A 16,638-nucleotide genomic window follows, 5' to 3' on the forward strand; every position below is an offset into this window, starting at 1 on the left:
CCCTTGTGAAGCTTATGTATGTTGTGGAGAAGCTTAGCCTACCTATAGGTATACCTAAGGGTTACGTCTGGAGGACCTCTTTTGTTGTTCAGATGTGGCCTCTCTCTCTCTCAGCCCAATTCTGCAAGTGAAACAATTGCCCTCCCCCTACATGGGACATGACATCCAGGGGGGTGAAAGTCTCCCTGGTGGTGTGGGAGATGACTCTCAGGGATGAATCTGGCCCTGCACCATGGGATCAAAAATGCCATACTGATCAAAAGGGGGAAAGAAGTGTAGCAAATAAAGTATCAGTGGCTGAGAGTGTTCAAACAGAGTTGAGAGGCTACACTGGAGGTCACTCTTATGCATGCTTCAGTTAGACATAACTACCTATCATAACTTGCCAAACACCAACCCAAACTATTCCTGCCAATCCTAAAGAACAGCTAGGGTATTATATAAGATTCTGCAAAGGTTCCATGCACTAGGATAACTTTCCAGAAACCTACAACTTCCAGATGGGTCCTTTGACCAGAAGGGTCCTGAAATGCAAAGGGGCCAAGCCTTTTCAGAGCACCACCTAGTTCCATCTCCCTATCCCATATTAGCAGCAGCCCCTTCCAACATGAAAAAGTTAGAATGGGCATAGCCCAAATACCCCTAAAGATTGGGAGGAGTTACAACAGAGAAGATAGGATTTAACAAATGAGTATCAGTGCTGAATCATTATATTGATTTTTCTTTTAATCTCCAGTGTCTTGGAGCAGCTAGAAGGAAAAAACATAAAATCGTGGAACAGTGATCCCTAGCAAACTAAAATCTGTTCTATAATTTTGTTACAATGTACTTTGAAATGTATTGCTTTTTGTATATATGAAATATTTCATAATAAAAAATGTCTTTTAAAAAGTCACTTCTATGAAATTTTCAGTCTTCAATTTAGATATTAACACCAGCTTTCACCTGCCTACATAGCTGCATTCCCAGCCAAACCATAACCAAGTGCCACAGAGTTATTTCTTGCATTCAGAAAGAGAAAACCTGTTTCCTAGATTCCTTCCTCCCTCTCTTCCTCTTCTCTTAGTCCCAGAAACAGAGATAATCCATTAAAAAAAGATTAGTGTTTTTTTGTGAAAATGAAAGCAGTAGATTCTGGAGGCATTTTCTCTCACAGTGAAGGTTGTGGGGAAAGCCATGAGAGCCCAAAGGTAAATGTTTTCAAGTGTTTGACTTGGACCCAAACCTCATCTCCTTGGCCTGCTTCTTAGACCCTCCCTCCCTAGGAAGCAGGGCCGAAGATAACCTAGAATGTTAACAGGACCTGAGACATCATCAAACAAATTGGCCTTTACATGGAGAATGTCCTTTAAGTGATAATGATAGCGATAAAGCAGAGTAGTTGATAGCAGCTGACCAGTGACTGGGTCCCTTTAAAGGGCAGGATTATTAATTGAATAAAAGACATTCAGAGCAACTGGGAGATTGTGGAAAAGGAAGTCTAGGAATATAGCTCTGTTAAAAATATCAGGACTGCGTCAATTTTATCCTCTGCCAAATTTTCACCTGATGTCCCATCTATAGTGTTAAGAATATGGGTGTGTTGATTAGTCTCCAAGATATTATCATGTTATTTTTATTTCAGGAAAAAAAGGGCTGCTGGATAAAGAGATGCAGTAGCAGATTACTGACATCTTCCTGTTGTTCGATCAAACTTAATTCAGTAATTTAAGAAACAGATACTACAAAGTGGTCTTTCTTACAGTTCACATGACTGACTCTCCCTCTATGGCCCTTCTTTAAAAAAATTTTTATTATGAAATATAGCATATATACAAAAAGCAATAAATTTCAAAGTACATTGTAACAAGTAGTTATAGAACAGATTTCAGAGTTTGCTATGGGTTATGGTTCCACAATTTCAGGGTTTTCCTTCTAGCTGCTCCAAGACACTGGAGGCTAAAAGAAATATCAATATAATGATTCAGTAGTCATAGTCATTTTTTAATCCTATCTTCTCTGTTCTAACTCCTATTTCTCCTTTGATCCTTCTCCCAATCTTTAGGAGTATTTGGGCTGTGCCCATTCTAACTTTTTCATGTTGGGAAGGGGTGTCGAGGGGTAGGGGGTTGCGACTGGTTGATGCCCTTGACTGGCCCCTTTGGGTTTCAGGATCTGTGGGCCTTCTGAAGGAAGCAGGTACAACATCTCTTCTGGTTGTCACCTTTAAACTTCCTGAACTTGTTTCTTAGTATGGGACCTCTCTTTTCCAGCTCTTATAGTTATGAGGCTGGAGTGCGCAGTGGTTAACAGTATGGACTATCAAGTCAGGCATACCTTTCAAATACTTGCTCTGCCACTGTGAAAACTGGGCCCAGTCATGTCAGCTCTCAGACCATGTTTTTCCCATTTCTAAAATGGGGACCACAATAACAAATACCTTAAAGAATTGTTGTGAGGTTTAAATGAGATACATCTATGGAAAGGAGTCTTTGCCTGGCAAAGAGTAAATCCTCAATAAAAGTTAGTAGTTATTACTGCAGTTATTATTAGAATATCCAGATAATAAACCAAGGCTATTCTGATTAGGCCCTAGAAGCAAAGATAGGGAGGTAGGAAATTCTTTCCTAAGCTTGTATTTTTTTTTCCTTCTTAGGGTCCTTCAGTCATTAGCAAAAGAAGAACACCAGTGACTTGGGGAAAGTATGCAGGTTGTAACTTTCCTTCTCTCCTCCTCCTTGACAGATCTCAACACTGCATCCACCCCAACCCAGCATCAGCCCACCTCTTATCCAACCTGACACATTCTCTAAGGACTTTGAAGAAATCCCTACAGATGATGAGTTACTGAAAAGCTCACAACAGAAGTCTTTACTCCCCAACATCTTGGCAATGAAGGTTAGTTTAGCCCTATCCTAAGGGGTACACTGGGGGCTGTGGGTCAGAGGCATAATGTTTTCTTGCTTTCTCTTTTCTCCTGTTCTAGCTCAACATTAAGGGACTGTTTGGGGAAGGTATTGCCATTCTTGGCTTTTTATTTGCATAGTGGTTTACATTTTCTATACAATTCTACAAACTAAATAATCAGCATTTTAATTTATAAACAAATGGAAGGCAGTCTTTCAGAAAAATATAATTATATGCAGATTTTTTAGTTACTTCATGAAACAAAATATAGAGATTGCTACAGAAATTAATCCTCTATAGTTTCAAATCCCCAAATCTCAAAGGTTAGGGCATGTAGTTTTAGAGCAAACTAGAGTTTAGAACATTTAAGCCTAGAAACTAAAAAGGAAACAGGTAATTTATAATGAACATAATTGGCCAGGCAGAGCAAAACTCTGTTTTGATGTTAACAGAGCTGATGGAGGGAAGCAGCCTTTATTTAAATATGACAATAAAGAAACAAATAGTTTATGACCGAAGTTAAGGCACAGGCTAGTGTTAGGTGGATGGTTAGTCACCTATTGATAGATGTAAGATATGACTATAAACATCTTCTGTAGAATGCCACTAATTCAGACAAATTGGTAGAAGGATTGAATTAGATAACATTTTTTCATTGTAGTAAATACACATAACATACAATTTACCATTTTTAACTATATTTAACCAATGAACAATTCAGTGGCATTAAGTTCATTCACAATGTTGTGCAACCACCACCACTATCTAGTTCCAGAACTTTTTCATCTCCCCAAGTGGAAATCCCATACCTATTAAGCAATCACTCCCCGTCTCCTGTCCCCCCCCTCCACTGCACCTAGCACCCACCAATCTCCTGTCTCCATGGATTTGTCTATTCTGGATTTCATAAAAATGGAATCATATAATACTTATCTTTTAATGTTTGGCTTTTTCCACTTATGATAATGTTTTCAAGGTTCATGTTGTGGTATGTATCAGAACTTCATTCCTTTTTATGGCTGAATAATATTCCACACCATAATTTGTTTATCCTTCATCTGTTGATGGATATTTGAGTTGTTTACACCTTTTTGCCATTGTGAATTCTGATGCTATAAACATTCATTTACAAGTGTTTTTTGAGCTCCTGTTTTCAATTTTGTGGCTACATACCTAAAAGTGGAATTTCTTGGGTTATATGTAATTTTATGCTTAACTTTTTAAAAAACTACTAATCTGTTTTACACAGCATATGCACCCTCTTACATTCCTACCAGCAATGTGTGAGAGCTCCATTTTCTCCACATCCTCACCAACAGTTGTTATTTTCCTTTTTTTTCCTAGGCCATCCTAGTGAGTATAAAGTTGTATCTCATTGTGGTTTTTATTTACATTTTCCTAATGATTAATGATGTTGAGCATCTTTTCATGTGCTTGTTGGCCATTTGTATATTTTTATGGAGAAATGTATTTTCAATTTTTAAATTTGGTTTCTTTTTGCTGTTGCGTTGTAAGAGTTCTTTATATATTCTGTACACAACTACCTTATCAGATATATGATTTGCAAATATTTTTCTTCCATTCCATGGATTCTCTTTTCACTCTCCTGTATATCATCTGATATACAAAACTTTTAATTTTGATGAAGTCCAATTGACCTATTTTTTCTTTTGTTGCTTACATTGTTGGTGTCATACTAAAAAACTGTTGCCCGATACAAAGTTATAAAGATTTACCATTAAATTTTATTCTACAAGTTTTATAGTTTTAGTTCCTACATTTAGGTCTTTGATCCATTGTGAGCTCATCTTTGTATATGGTGTGAGGTAAAGGTCCAAATTCATTCTTTTTGCATGTAAATATCTAATTATCCCAGAAATACTTGTTGAACAGATTATTCTTTTTCCCATTGAATGGGAAACAGATTAATCTCTTTTTAAAAAAATCAGCTGGCTATAGATGTATGAGTTTACTTCTGGATTCCCAATTCTATTCCATTGATCTAGGTGGGTATCCTTATGCCAGGACCACACTGTATTTACACCCTGTTTTCAAATAAGATAATGTGACTCTTCCAACTTTGTTCTTCTTTTTTGAAGATATTTTCACTGACAAAACTTAACATACAAATATACAAACATTCTTAACATACAAACATTTCATACAAGGTGTACAGTCAATGGGTCACAATATCATCACATAATTGTGTATTTATCACCATGATCATTTTTTTTTAACATTTGCATCACTCCAGAAAAAGAAATAAAAAAGAAAAAAAAAGAAAAAAGAAAAAACTCATTCATACCATGCCCCTTACCCCTGTCTCTCATTGACCACTAGTATTTCAATCTACCCAATTTATTTAAACCTTTGTTCCCCCTATTATTTGCTTATTTTTATCCAGGTTTTTTTTACTCATCTGTTTATACCCTAGAAAAAAGAAGCATCAGGCACAAGGTTTTCACAATCACACAGTCACATTGTAAAACCTGTATCATTATACAATCATTTTCAAGAAACAAGGCTGCTGAAACACAGCTCTACAGTTTCAGGACTTCCCTCTAGCCACCTAATACACCATAAACTAAAAAGGGACATCTATATAATGCATAAGAATAACCTCCAGGATAACCTATTGACTCTGTTGGAAATCTGTCAGCCATTGACACTTTATTTTTTCTCATGTTTCTCTTACCCCTTTTGGTCAAGAAGGTTTTCTCAATCCCTTGATGCCGGGTCCTGGCTCATCCCAGGATTTCTGTCCCATGTTGCCAGGGAGATTTACACCCCAGGGACTCATGTCCTACATAGTGGGGGATGGTAGTGAGTTTACTTGCTGTGTCGACCTAGAGAGAGAGGCCACATCTGAGCACAAAAGAGGTTCTCTGTGGTGACTCTTAGGCCAAATTTTAAGTAGGCTTAGCCTCCTATCCTTTGCAGGAGTATGTTTCATAGGGGCGAATCCCCAAGATCGAGGGCTTGGCCTATTGATTTGGTTGTCCCCACTGCTTGCTGGAATATCAGAAATTCTCCAAATGGGGAAGTTGTATATTTCCCCCTTTCTCCCCATTCCACCAAGGAGACTTTGCAAGTACTTCTTTATTCACTGTCTAAATCACTCTGGAATATATCAGGACATCACACTAACCTGGACAAACCAAGAAAGCCTCATCCCCTATTCAAGATTCCTTGTACTTACGGTGTTCAATTAAACTGACCATACAAGTTAAATTAGGAAATGTACGACCCAAAATATAAATTTTGCTTTGGTCTTCTTTTAGAAGATTGTTTTGGCTATTTCTGGTACCTTGAATTTCCATATGGGTTTTAAGATCAGCTTGTCAGGTTTCTTTTAAAAAGAAAAAAGGCCATTGGGATTTTGGTGGAGATAACATTGAATATGTAGATTCCTTTGAGGAGTATTACCATATTAACAATATTGTCTTATGATTTATTCCATTTATTTAGGTCTCCTTTAATTTCTTTCAGCAATATTTTGTGATTTTCAGTGTGTAAGTCTTATACATCCTTGGTTAAAGTTATTGCTAAGTATTTTATCCTTTTTGATGGTATTATCAATGGAATTGTTTTAATTTCCTTTAGGATTGTTCATTGCTGTATATAGAAATACAAATGATTTTTACATGTTGATCTTGTATCTGCAATTCCACTGAACTTCTTAATTAGCTCTAATGGTGAGTGGACTCTTAAGGATTTTCTCTATAAAAGATCTTTTCATTTGTAATAGAAATAGCTTTACTTCTTCCTTTCCAATTTGAATGCCCTTTTTTTCCTTGCCTGATTTCTCTGGCTAGAACTTCCAGTACAATGTTGAATAAAAGTAGTAAAAGCAGGTATCCTTGTCTTGTTTCTGATCTTAGGGGAGAAGCTTTCAGTCCTGAGCTTGATGTTAGCTCTGTTTTTTCGAAACTGCCTTTTATTGTGTTGAGGAAGTTCCCTTCTATTCCTGGTTTGTTGAGTGTTTTACCATCAAAGAGTGTTGGATTTTTTTTCAAATAGTTTTTCTGCATCAATTGAGATGATCATGTGCTTCTTTTTCTTTATTCTATGAATGTGTTTTATTATGTTGATTGGTTTTCATATGTTGTACCATCTTGTATTTCTGGGATAAATCCCTCTTGGTCATGATGAATACTTCGTTTACTATTTTGCTGGACTCAGTTTGCTAATATTTTGTTGAGGATTTTAGCATCTATATTCATGAGGGATATTGTTCTGTAGTTTTCTTTTCTTGTGATTTTTCTGGCTTGCATATCAGAATAATGTTGGCCTCATAGAATGAGCTATGAAGTGTTTCCACGTCTTCCATTTTTTTGGAAGAATTTGAGAAGAATTTGCATTGATTCTTCTTTAAATATTTAATAGAATTCACAATTGTCTGGTTCTGGGATTTCCTTTGGTTAGAGGTTTTTGATTATTTATTCAATCTCTTTACTTATTATAGGTCAATTCAGATTGCCTATTTCTTTTCTTTTGTTAAACAGATATTTGTATAACTTTATTCACAATAGCCAAAAGGTAGAAGCAACCCAAGTGTCCCTCAATATAAGATTGGATAAACAAAATATTGTTGATACATGCCATGGATTATTCAACCATAAAAAGGAATGGAATTCTGATTCATGCTGCAATATGGATGAATCTTGGAGATTTCATGTTGAATGAAATAAGCCAGACACAAAAAGATAAACATTGTATGACTGTATGATCTCATTTATATGAAATACACATAAGCAAACTTCATAGACAGATAGATTACAGGTTACCAGCAGCCATGGTGGTGGGGAGAGGGTAGTAGGTGTGGCAAAAGGGGAACTATTGCTTAATACATAGAGTTTCTGTTTGAGATGATAAAAAAGTTGAGGTATGGTTGCTTTAATGATGGTAGCACGATACTGTGAATAGAATTAATGCTACTGAATTGTGCACTTGAAAGTGGTAAAAATGAGAAAGTTTGAGTTGTATATTTGGTACTACAACAGTATAAAAAAAAGATAAAAGTGAAAAAAAAACAGTTCTATCTTTAACTTTCCATCTCTCTTCCCAAGAGGAAACTGGTGTGAGATGGAGCAGGTGTAACTGAGAAATTAGGATTTAACAAATGACTGTGACTACTGCCTCATTATATAGATATTTCTTTTTAGTGCCGAGTATTTTAGAATAACCAAAAGGAAATACTTGAAGTTGTTGAACTGTAGCCCAGTAGCCCTGATCTTTGATAATGATTGTATAACTATATTGAGTAAAAAAATTTCAGTTGTCCGTGTGGTTATGGATCTACTTCTGGATATTTTGTTCTGTTAACCAACACTGTCTTAGTTAACTATTGTAATACTAGTGGTCAATAAGAGGGAGGGGAAAAGGGCATGGAATGTCTGGGATTTCTTTTTTATTTTTATTTCTTTTTCTGGAGTGATGCTAACGTTCCAAAAATGATCAAGTGATGAATGCACAACCACGTGAACCAATGGTTGTGTACTTTGAATGGATTGTATAGCGTGTGAATATATCTCAATAAAATTGCATTTATAAAAAAAAAGAGATGACCAATGTTACCAGTTTCTTGAACATCTTTGGAGAGAAATTGTAAGCATAACCAGGTCTCTGAATTTGTGTCCATTCCTCACATAAATGGCAGCACATTCTACATATAGGAGATAGCTCTTCAGGAGACTTCTTGAGTTGGCATACTATGTCTCCATCTTTATTGCAATTATTCAATCCATTGTCAAAAAGTACAGGTCTGTTACTGTGTAGGATGTCACTTAGTTTTGCTTGTCTTGTGTTGCCTCATGATTAAATTAAGCATGTGCACTTTTGACAGTAATACCACAGAAAGGATGTTTTGTCTTTCTTAGATGCTTCATATCAGGAAGCACCTCACCTCAGTCCATGTTATTGCTGATAAAGCAAATTTCGAGCACTTGGTTAAGGTGGAGTCTGTCAGGTTTCTCCGATACAAATTTCCTGTTGTAATTAATAAGGAATCCATTGGTAGATTCTTTGAGACAATACATATCTTGTTCTTCAAAAAACATTCATTTCAAGAGTTTTACATCCACTAATTATTTTTGTCTGAACCAATCCTTAATGTGATGATTAAAAAATGTGTTAGTTTTATTTTCACTGTCCTCAAACTCTGCTGAACTCTGTATCCAGGCTGGGTGAGTAGTGCTGTGACGTGCCTCTTGGACCTGTTTCTGCCTTCTGAAGTCTTGCTTACCATTTCCAGTATGCTCAACTTGTAATCTCAGAGGAAGAGTGCATTCCCAGGAAGAGTGAGATATATTTAGGTCTCAGGATGATGATATCTGATACACGGAACTTGTTTCTATGCCCCCTCATTCTGGCTCCAGAGAAATAAAACAGTTGCTAGTGAGGTTGGTGACGTTTCGTGTAGCTTCTGTGTCTTGAACTCTCTCTTCTCAGAGACCTTGTGCCTTGTCTTATATTTTTTCCTTGGATCTCACCAGGTTCTCTTTTTCTTTGGTCATAGAATCGAGATCTTCAGTTTTGAAACCCAATTTGGACTCTTGACTCTGAAACCCCAATTTCTTTAGCAAGTCTTTCTCTGGAATCAATCCCAGGGTAAGGGTTTTTCTTGAACGCCTTGATGAGAGTGCATAATTGGGAAGATATATAGGTAGTTCGGCATCGCCTGGCTTCTCTAACTTGAGTCTCTACAGGGGCATCTGGTCTGTGGGCGTGGCGTGCTTCTAAGGCCTGCTCAGGTTCTGTCCTCTGGAATGAGTGTCTAGCTCTTCGATTCTGAAACCAAATCTGGATTCTAGACTCTTCGGTGTTAATTTCTAAAGCAAGTTTTTGATTGGCAGCATAACCTGGGTAAGGTTTTTGGTTGAAAGTGTCTATGAGGATTTTTAGCTGATCCGGTGTAAATTTGGTGCGACTGCCCCTTTGACATGTAGAGATGATCTGGTTTGTGGAGTCTTTCTGGGCCATGTTGAAAGAGATCCTTGGTGTCTCAAGCATGTGAGTAGGAGTTGCCTATTTCTTCTTGAGTCACTTTTGGTAGTGTATGTTTCTAGGAATTTGTCTATTTTATCTGTTCTGTAATTTGTTGGCATACAATTGTTCATGGTGCTTTCTTATAATCCTTTTTATTTCTGTAAGGTTGGTGGTAATGTCCCCACTCTCATTTTTCATTTTAGTAATTTGAGTCTTCTCTCTGCTTTCTTAGTCAATCTAGCTAAAGGCTTGTCAATTTCGCTAATCTTTTCTAAAGAATTAACTTTTGGTTTCATTGATTTTCTTTATTGTTTCTGTATTCTCTATCTCTATCTCTGCTGTATTCTTCATTATTTCCTTCCTTCTGATAGCTTTGGGTTTAGTTTGCTCTTTTTTTTAGTTCTTTAAGATGTAAAGTTGGGTTATTTATTTGATATATTTCTTTCTTTTAAATATGGGGATTTAAAACTATAAATTTTTCTCTGAGCACTGCTTTTGCTTCATCCCATAAATTTTTTTATGTTGAATTTTCATTTTCCTTCATTTCATAGTATTTTATAATTTCCCTTATGATTTCTTCTTTAATGCATTGGCTGTTTAAGGGTATATTGTTTAATTTCCAGTTTTCCTTCTGTTATTAATTTTTAAGTTTCATTCTGATGTGCTCAGGGAAGATATTTTGTATGATTTCAATCTTCTAAAATTTATTGATTCTTGTTTTCTGGCCTGTTTTGGTTTTCTAAAGCTGCCAGAATGCAATATACCAGAAATGGATTGGCTTTTACAAAGGTGATTTATTAGGTTACAAAGAACAGTTCTAAGGCCATGAAAATATCTGAATTAAGGTATCAAGAGGAAGATACCTTTTCTGAGGAAAGGTTTTAAATACCCATTGTTCAAAATCTCTGCCATCTGAGGTTCCTCTGTCACATGGAAAACCAAATGGTGACATTTGTTGCTCCTTTTCTCCTGGATTCTGGTTTCAGAATGGCTCTCTCTGCTCTTGTGGGTCCTTCTGGTTTCTCCTGGGGTGTTTCCTTTCTCTGAGCTCTCTCCAAAATGTCTCTGCCATTTATCCTCTCATAAAAGACTCCAGCAAGGGGATTAAGCCCCACCTTGAATGGGCTGGGTCACATCTCCATGGAAACAACCTTTGCAAAAGGTCCCACCCACAATAGGTCTGTACCTACAGGGATGGATTAAAAGAACATAGGCTTTTCTGTGGTACATAACAGATTCAAACCAGCATGTGGCTTAATTTATAGTCTATCCTGGATAACTGTTCCGTATGCATCTGAGAAGCATATGCATTCTGTTGTTGGGGGGTGGAATGTTCTGCACATGTTTGTTAGGTTTAGTTGCTTTATTGTATTTTATGTTTAATTATTCTACCCATTACTCAAAGTGGTTTATTGAAGTCTCCAACTATTACTGTAGAACTGTCTATTTTTTCCTTCAATTCTTTCAGTTTTGGCTTCATGTATTTTAGGGCTCTGTTGTTAGGTGCCCTTATGTTTATAACTGCTATTGCTTCTTGATGGATTGACTCTTTTATCAGTATATAATGTTTTTCTTGATCTCTTGTAACAATTGTTGACAAAGCCTATTTGACATTAATATAGTCACTCCAGTTCTCACTTACTATGATTTGCTTAGAACATCTGTTCCATCCTTTCACTTGTAACCTACTTGTGTCTTTGGATTTAAAGTGTGTCTGCTTAGACAGCATAAAGATGGACCATGATTTTTATCCATTCTGCCTATCACTGTCTTTTAATTGTTTGATACATTTATATTTATGGTAATTACTAATCAGGAAGTACTTCTGCCATTTTGTTGCTTATTTTCTATATGCTTTATATCTTTTGTGTTCTTCATTTCCTCTATTACTGCCTTTGTTGAATTGATTTTTTTTTGTAGTGTACCACTTTGTTTCCCTTTTAGTTTCTGTGTAAATTATTTTCTTCATTTTTGTAATGCTTATCTTGGGGATTACAATTAAGAAGACTAGATAACATTTTAAGACATGTAATTTTCTTTATTAACTTGAATAGGCTAATAATGTATTTTCAAGGTCAATGAACAGAGTTAAGTTATTTACAGTCAACATTTAAATGCATTAGTCTAAATATTTGTCCTGCTTTACTTAATAAACTCTATATTCAAGAATTAATTACTCTGTAATTAATAAACCCTGTAAATCTATGGGTGGCTCCTGTGGTAACTTCCCTAGTTTGCTCCTAACCATTATGGCTGATAGAAAGGGGGCTAAGAAGGAGCTCCACTTCTCAGCCTGAATCCACATATTGCTGGCTCCTGTTCTGAGGCAACTGTGTTATTTAGGAACTTGTTGAGCTCCTGTTTGAAAATGGGAGCTTTACCTTCATGCCAGAGGACTGGGCAGTGATTATCAACCCTGGCTCCCAAAAGACTCACTAGGAGAGCCTATTAAGCCTTTTCCCCTGATATTCTTATTCATCACATCTTGGTGTGTCCCTGAAATGTGCCTTTTCAAAACTCACTCTTGGTAATTCTGTGCTTTGATAATTCATACTTTGAGAAACACTGCCTGGAGTTCTAGAGATGTGTATACAGTTTATTTAGTTCACTTTGGTGAATTTAAAGGAAGTTGTAAAATATACACATATTCTAAATCCAAAGATCCAGATCCTCTTCAGGCTGTTTTGAATCACCTGCCTGAGCTGGAGGTGGAGATAATACTTAATGGCTTTGCTCTCTAATTTTTAGCACAGGTTTGAGGATAGCAGGAGTCTATTTTTTATATCTAATGCTCAGAGATTCCTTAATTAGAGCCAAGCAAGCCTAAGAAGATTAGGAGACTAGTGACTTATCAAGTTTGATGGCCTCATGGTTTAGGTAGTGATTAGGAACAGATAAGCTCTCTCCTTCACTCACCCAATCTAGACATTGCCAGATTTTTTGCTGAGCCTGATTTCTCTGTTATAGGATAGAGTGAGTTTCACTAGAAAAATAATGCTTTTGTCTGTAGTGTTTATACCACAAGGTTTGGAAAACCAACTGAACTGAAGATATTTCTTTATTAAATATGTATGTACTTGCTGGCTAGACATTGTAAGTTAGTTTTCATACAAGCTAAATTGTGCATGGTGGCTTTTTAGATTTTTCCAGATTCATAGACCTCTGTCTTTTTCCATTTACCTTTGGTTGGAGCTAGTGCACACTTCAGAAAGAATAACTAAAATGACAAAGGGAACAGAGGAGCTTACTATGAAGACCTCCTTTCCTGGAGTTTATATTCTAATGGGGGATATGAACAACAAACAAGATAAATAAGCAAAATATGCATTGTGCTAGACAGTGATGAAAGCATCAGGAAGAAAAAGTAATGCAGGGAAAGTGTCAGGGTGGGGGGCCAAAATTTTAAATGGATGGTCAAGGAAGGCCTCAATGAGAAGGCAGCTTTTGAATCAAGATCTGAAGGAAGTGAGGGAGCTATCCACAAAGACATGGGGAAAGAGCAAGCCAAGCAGAGGAAATAACAAGTGCAAATGCCCTAAGAGGAGAACATGCATGGAGCGTTGCAGGAATGGCAAACCAACAACAGTGTGGCTGGAGCAAAAAGAGCTAGGAGATGTAGTTAGAGAGGCAATGGGCAGACAGATCACACAAGTTAGTGGGACACTGACTTTGTCATCCAGTTCCAAAAGACCAGACCTATAAAACCACCCTAAAGCATGAAAGAAGTTTGGAAAAATAAAACAAGAGACATTACTCTGTATGTTGAGTATTAAATTCATAATTCCAAGTGATAACACAATCCATAATACATAATACCAGGAAGAGATCTTAAATAATTTCATGGGTGACAGTTGGATAGAGAAGTTAAGCAAGGCTTAAGACTACTCCTAACTTTGTTGATTGATCCCATAAAAGACAACTGTAGCATTCCTTCCTCTATTATCAGAATGAAAATAAAACAGAATGGTGAGCTAGATGTATCATCAGCCTGAACCCATCAGCACTGTGTTAAATCTCTAGGAACTGGAACCATGGGCCATAAAAGAGCCATATCTGCAACCAAGAGAGTAGTTAACGTTATCACTGGATCAACATACAATGGTGTTGGGGAAATACAAAGGAATATGAAAGCTGCAAATACCAAAGGGGTGGCTGGCACTGTGTAAAGCTAGTTTGGAAAGAACAAGAGAGTAAACACAAATGGAAGTTCTGTCCATCTGCTAAATTACATCATTTCACACTGGAGTCCGGGACAGAGATGGCTCATCCCTTGGCCTTCAAAAGGGCTCTGCTAACACAGATATCTTGTGATTCTTAGAAATGGGAGGTGATCTGGGGCATTCTTGGAGGTAAATGCTAGGCCAAGAGGCCCAGAAAAGATTATTTTGAAGCTCCTACAGAGGAACACAGCTAGGCACCCCAAAACCAGATGGTTTGGAAAGGTGGAGACCAGCCACAAGGAAGACAAGGTAATAGGCTCCATCCCCACCCCATTGGTGATGGGCGCACTCAGTTCTTTAGTGTCCTGTCATGCGCCTTGCACCACGAACAATGCTAAGTAAAGGCAGCACGCTCTCTATGCAAATGCAGCTTGCACACAAGTCCTCTTCCACCCTGATTTTCTTCCTTCCACCAAGCCCTCCTTTGTAGAAATCCCAGAGCCCTGCTGTGTTTTACAGATTGTACCTCTGATTCCAGCCAGGTGCCTTTCTGTCAATAAATGCCAGGGATACAGAATAGGAGAAAATGCAAACCCTCTGACCTTGCAAACTCCTTTAAGTGTTTGGGTTTCCATCTGGACGGCAATGGGCAGCACCTGAATGCTTTCTAAGCAGGGGCGCATTCCAAACTTTTTTCTATTTCTTGTTTTCACCTGCAAGGGAGGCAGTAGAAAGTACACGTTGCCTCTAATGTGCCTACTGACTGAAAGTGTTGATAGAACTGTAGGGAAAAGGGACAGTAATTCATGAAGGACTTATTCTTTAGGAATTCTTCAGCCAGAGGAATTTCCAACTTTTGAGACCAGTGACAACATACAAGGTTGACCTATTTCTTTCCTCCACTATCTCCAGAGTGCCTCTGAGGTATCATCTGGGTTCTTTCACTCACCATCCTTGACCACGTTTGCCATGCTTCCCTCTCCCAGCAGCACACAACTGTCCATTGGTTTCAGCATCTCAGTCAATACCCAGGGCTGTTTAGACACTTCAGCTGCTCGACACAAGATGGCTTTAAACCACTGGAAGCAAAAGATCAGAAAGACTCTTCAAGTGCTTGTAAGTCCTTCAAGAGGCCTGGAATAAACCCGTGTATAATGAAAAAGGAGTTCCAACCTTTTCAAACTGCTTCTAAGGAAACAATATAGGGGACTCGTACCCTAAGTAAGGGATGACAAAGTTGAGGGCAGAGTCCTGAGATTGACACCGCCAGAGGGGTGAGCAAGCTTGCATCTAATGATTGCATCCATTTGGAACTCGTATAAAATTAAATGAAGAAAGTATTTATAGTGACTAACCCCCCAGAAACTGCTTATTGGCTTAGCACCTGGGAATTCACTCAGCCCTCTTTGTAGAATAGTCAACCCTAACCCAGATAAACTATTTTAGTAATCAGATCTCATTTGGAGATAAGGCCTTCAGCAACTGCTAATATTTAGAACTCAACTATTAATCTTTCAAAAGATCTCTTACTGACAAATAAATGTCACAAAATCTTGTCACACGACTTTCTAAAAAGCGGAGCTACACTTAGGCCAAACGATTATGTTATAAACATGACCACAGAGCAGACTCAGAGACCTGACATCAAAGAGAAGTGACAGTTGACAGCAGAGATGATAGAAACAATATGTTGTCATTTAGTATAGGGGCTAAGGGGTCAAGAACCTTTCCCATTCTCAGTAGTTCCCTTGGGGCCACACTGTATCATAGTCCAGTATAATGGATCATGTTCATTATTTGCCCTAGTCATTAAGAAAAGTTGAATTATGTTCCCCAATTGCTGTTTCAGAAGATAGGAAGCAATGACTTTGAAAAAGATTTTTGCTATAAAGTTAAGAATCAAATGATGCTGGAAAATTCACTTCAGTAGAACACAGAATTCCACAATGATTCTGGGCTGTAAATCATGACTGGAAGAGACTAAAAGATTGCATAGTGCAAGCATTTTACAGGGAAGGACGTTAAAGTACAAGTAGTTCAGATACTTGCCCAAAATCAAACACCCAGCTGGTGGCACAGCTAGGGCCAGAACCCAGTCTCTAAACTTCCAGCCCAGGACTCTTCATCACATCATGTTGCCTTTAGCCTAACATCATAATTTAACTTTAAAACCTGGACAAAGTGTGAGTTGAAAGAATGGTTGGCAGAGAAAGGGTTCCTGAGATGATCTCCTTGATTTGGTGTCAAGCAGGGGGTGACCAGTTACTGTGTGCCAAGCCTTATACATGCATTATCACCTGGACACCTCACCACAAACCTGGGAGCCAGGAAATGTTGGATGAGAGAAACTTAGTTGTGATCCTTCTGTTGTTCTTTCTTCCGCATAATCTAATGGTTAGGCCTTGGCAGCACTCTCTGAGAAGGTCTGAACATCTACGTCTCTCTTTTGACACTCTCTCTCTGACACATGGATGAATAGAAATGGTTTGGGATCATTTATGACATAGAGGCTGCTACCAGTTGCTCCCTGCTCTGAAATTTCTCAGATCTGAAAGTCCCACTGGAGGTTTACCCTTATCCCTAATTTATATATGCGAGAACCAAG

The 16,638-nt window shown here is 37.6% G+C and overlaps 1 protein-coding gene and 1 pseudogene across 3 annotated transcripts in view; one reads left to right on the forward strand and one right to left on the reverse strand.

The window, feature by feature from the left end:
* Positions 1-16,638, forward strand: part of KIAA1210 (KIAA1210 ortholog) — an 80,793-nt gene that overhangs the window by 49,865 nt on the left and 14,290 nt on the right. For all 3 annotated transcript variants that reach the window (XM_077146015.1, XM_077146016.1, XM_077146017.1), the window contains one exon: positions 2,725-2,877. In XM_077146015.1, coding sequence (XP_077002130.1) covers positions 2,725-2,877 — 153 coding nt within the window. The remainder of the gene's footprint in view (positions 1-2,724; positions 2,878-16,638) is intronic.
* LOC143670918 (double homeobox protein A-like) lies at positions 9,354-9,867 on the reverse strand (annotated as a pseudogene).

Source organism: Tamandua tetradactyla, chromosome X (genome assembly GCF_023851605.1).
Source record: "Tamandua tetradactyla isolate mTamTet1 chromosome X, mTamTet1.pri, whole genome shotgun sequence".
Classification (NCBI taxonomy): domain Eukaryota; kingdom Metazoa; phylum Chordata; class Mammalia; order Pilosa; family Myrmecophagidae; genus Tamandua; species Tamandua tetradactyla.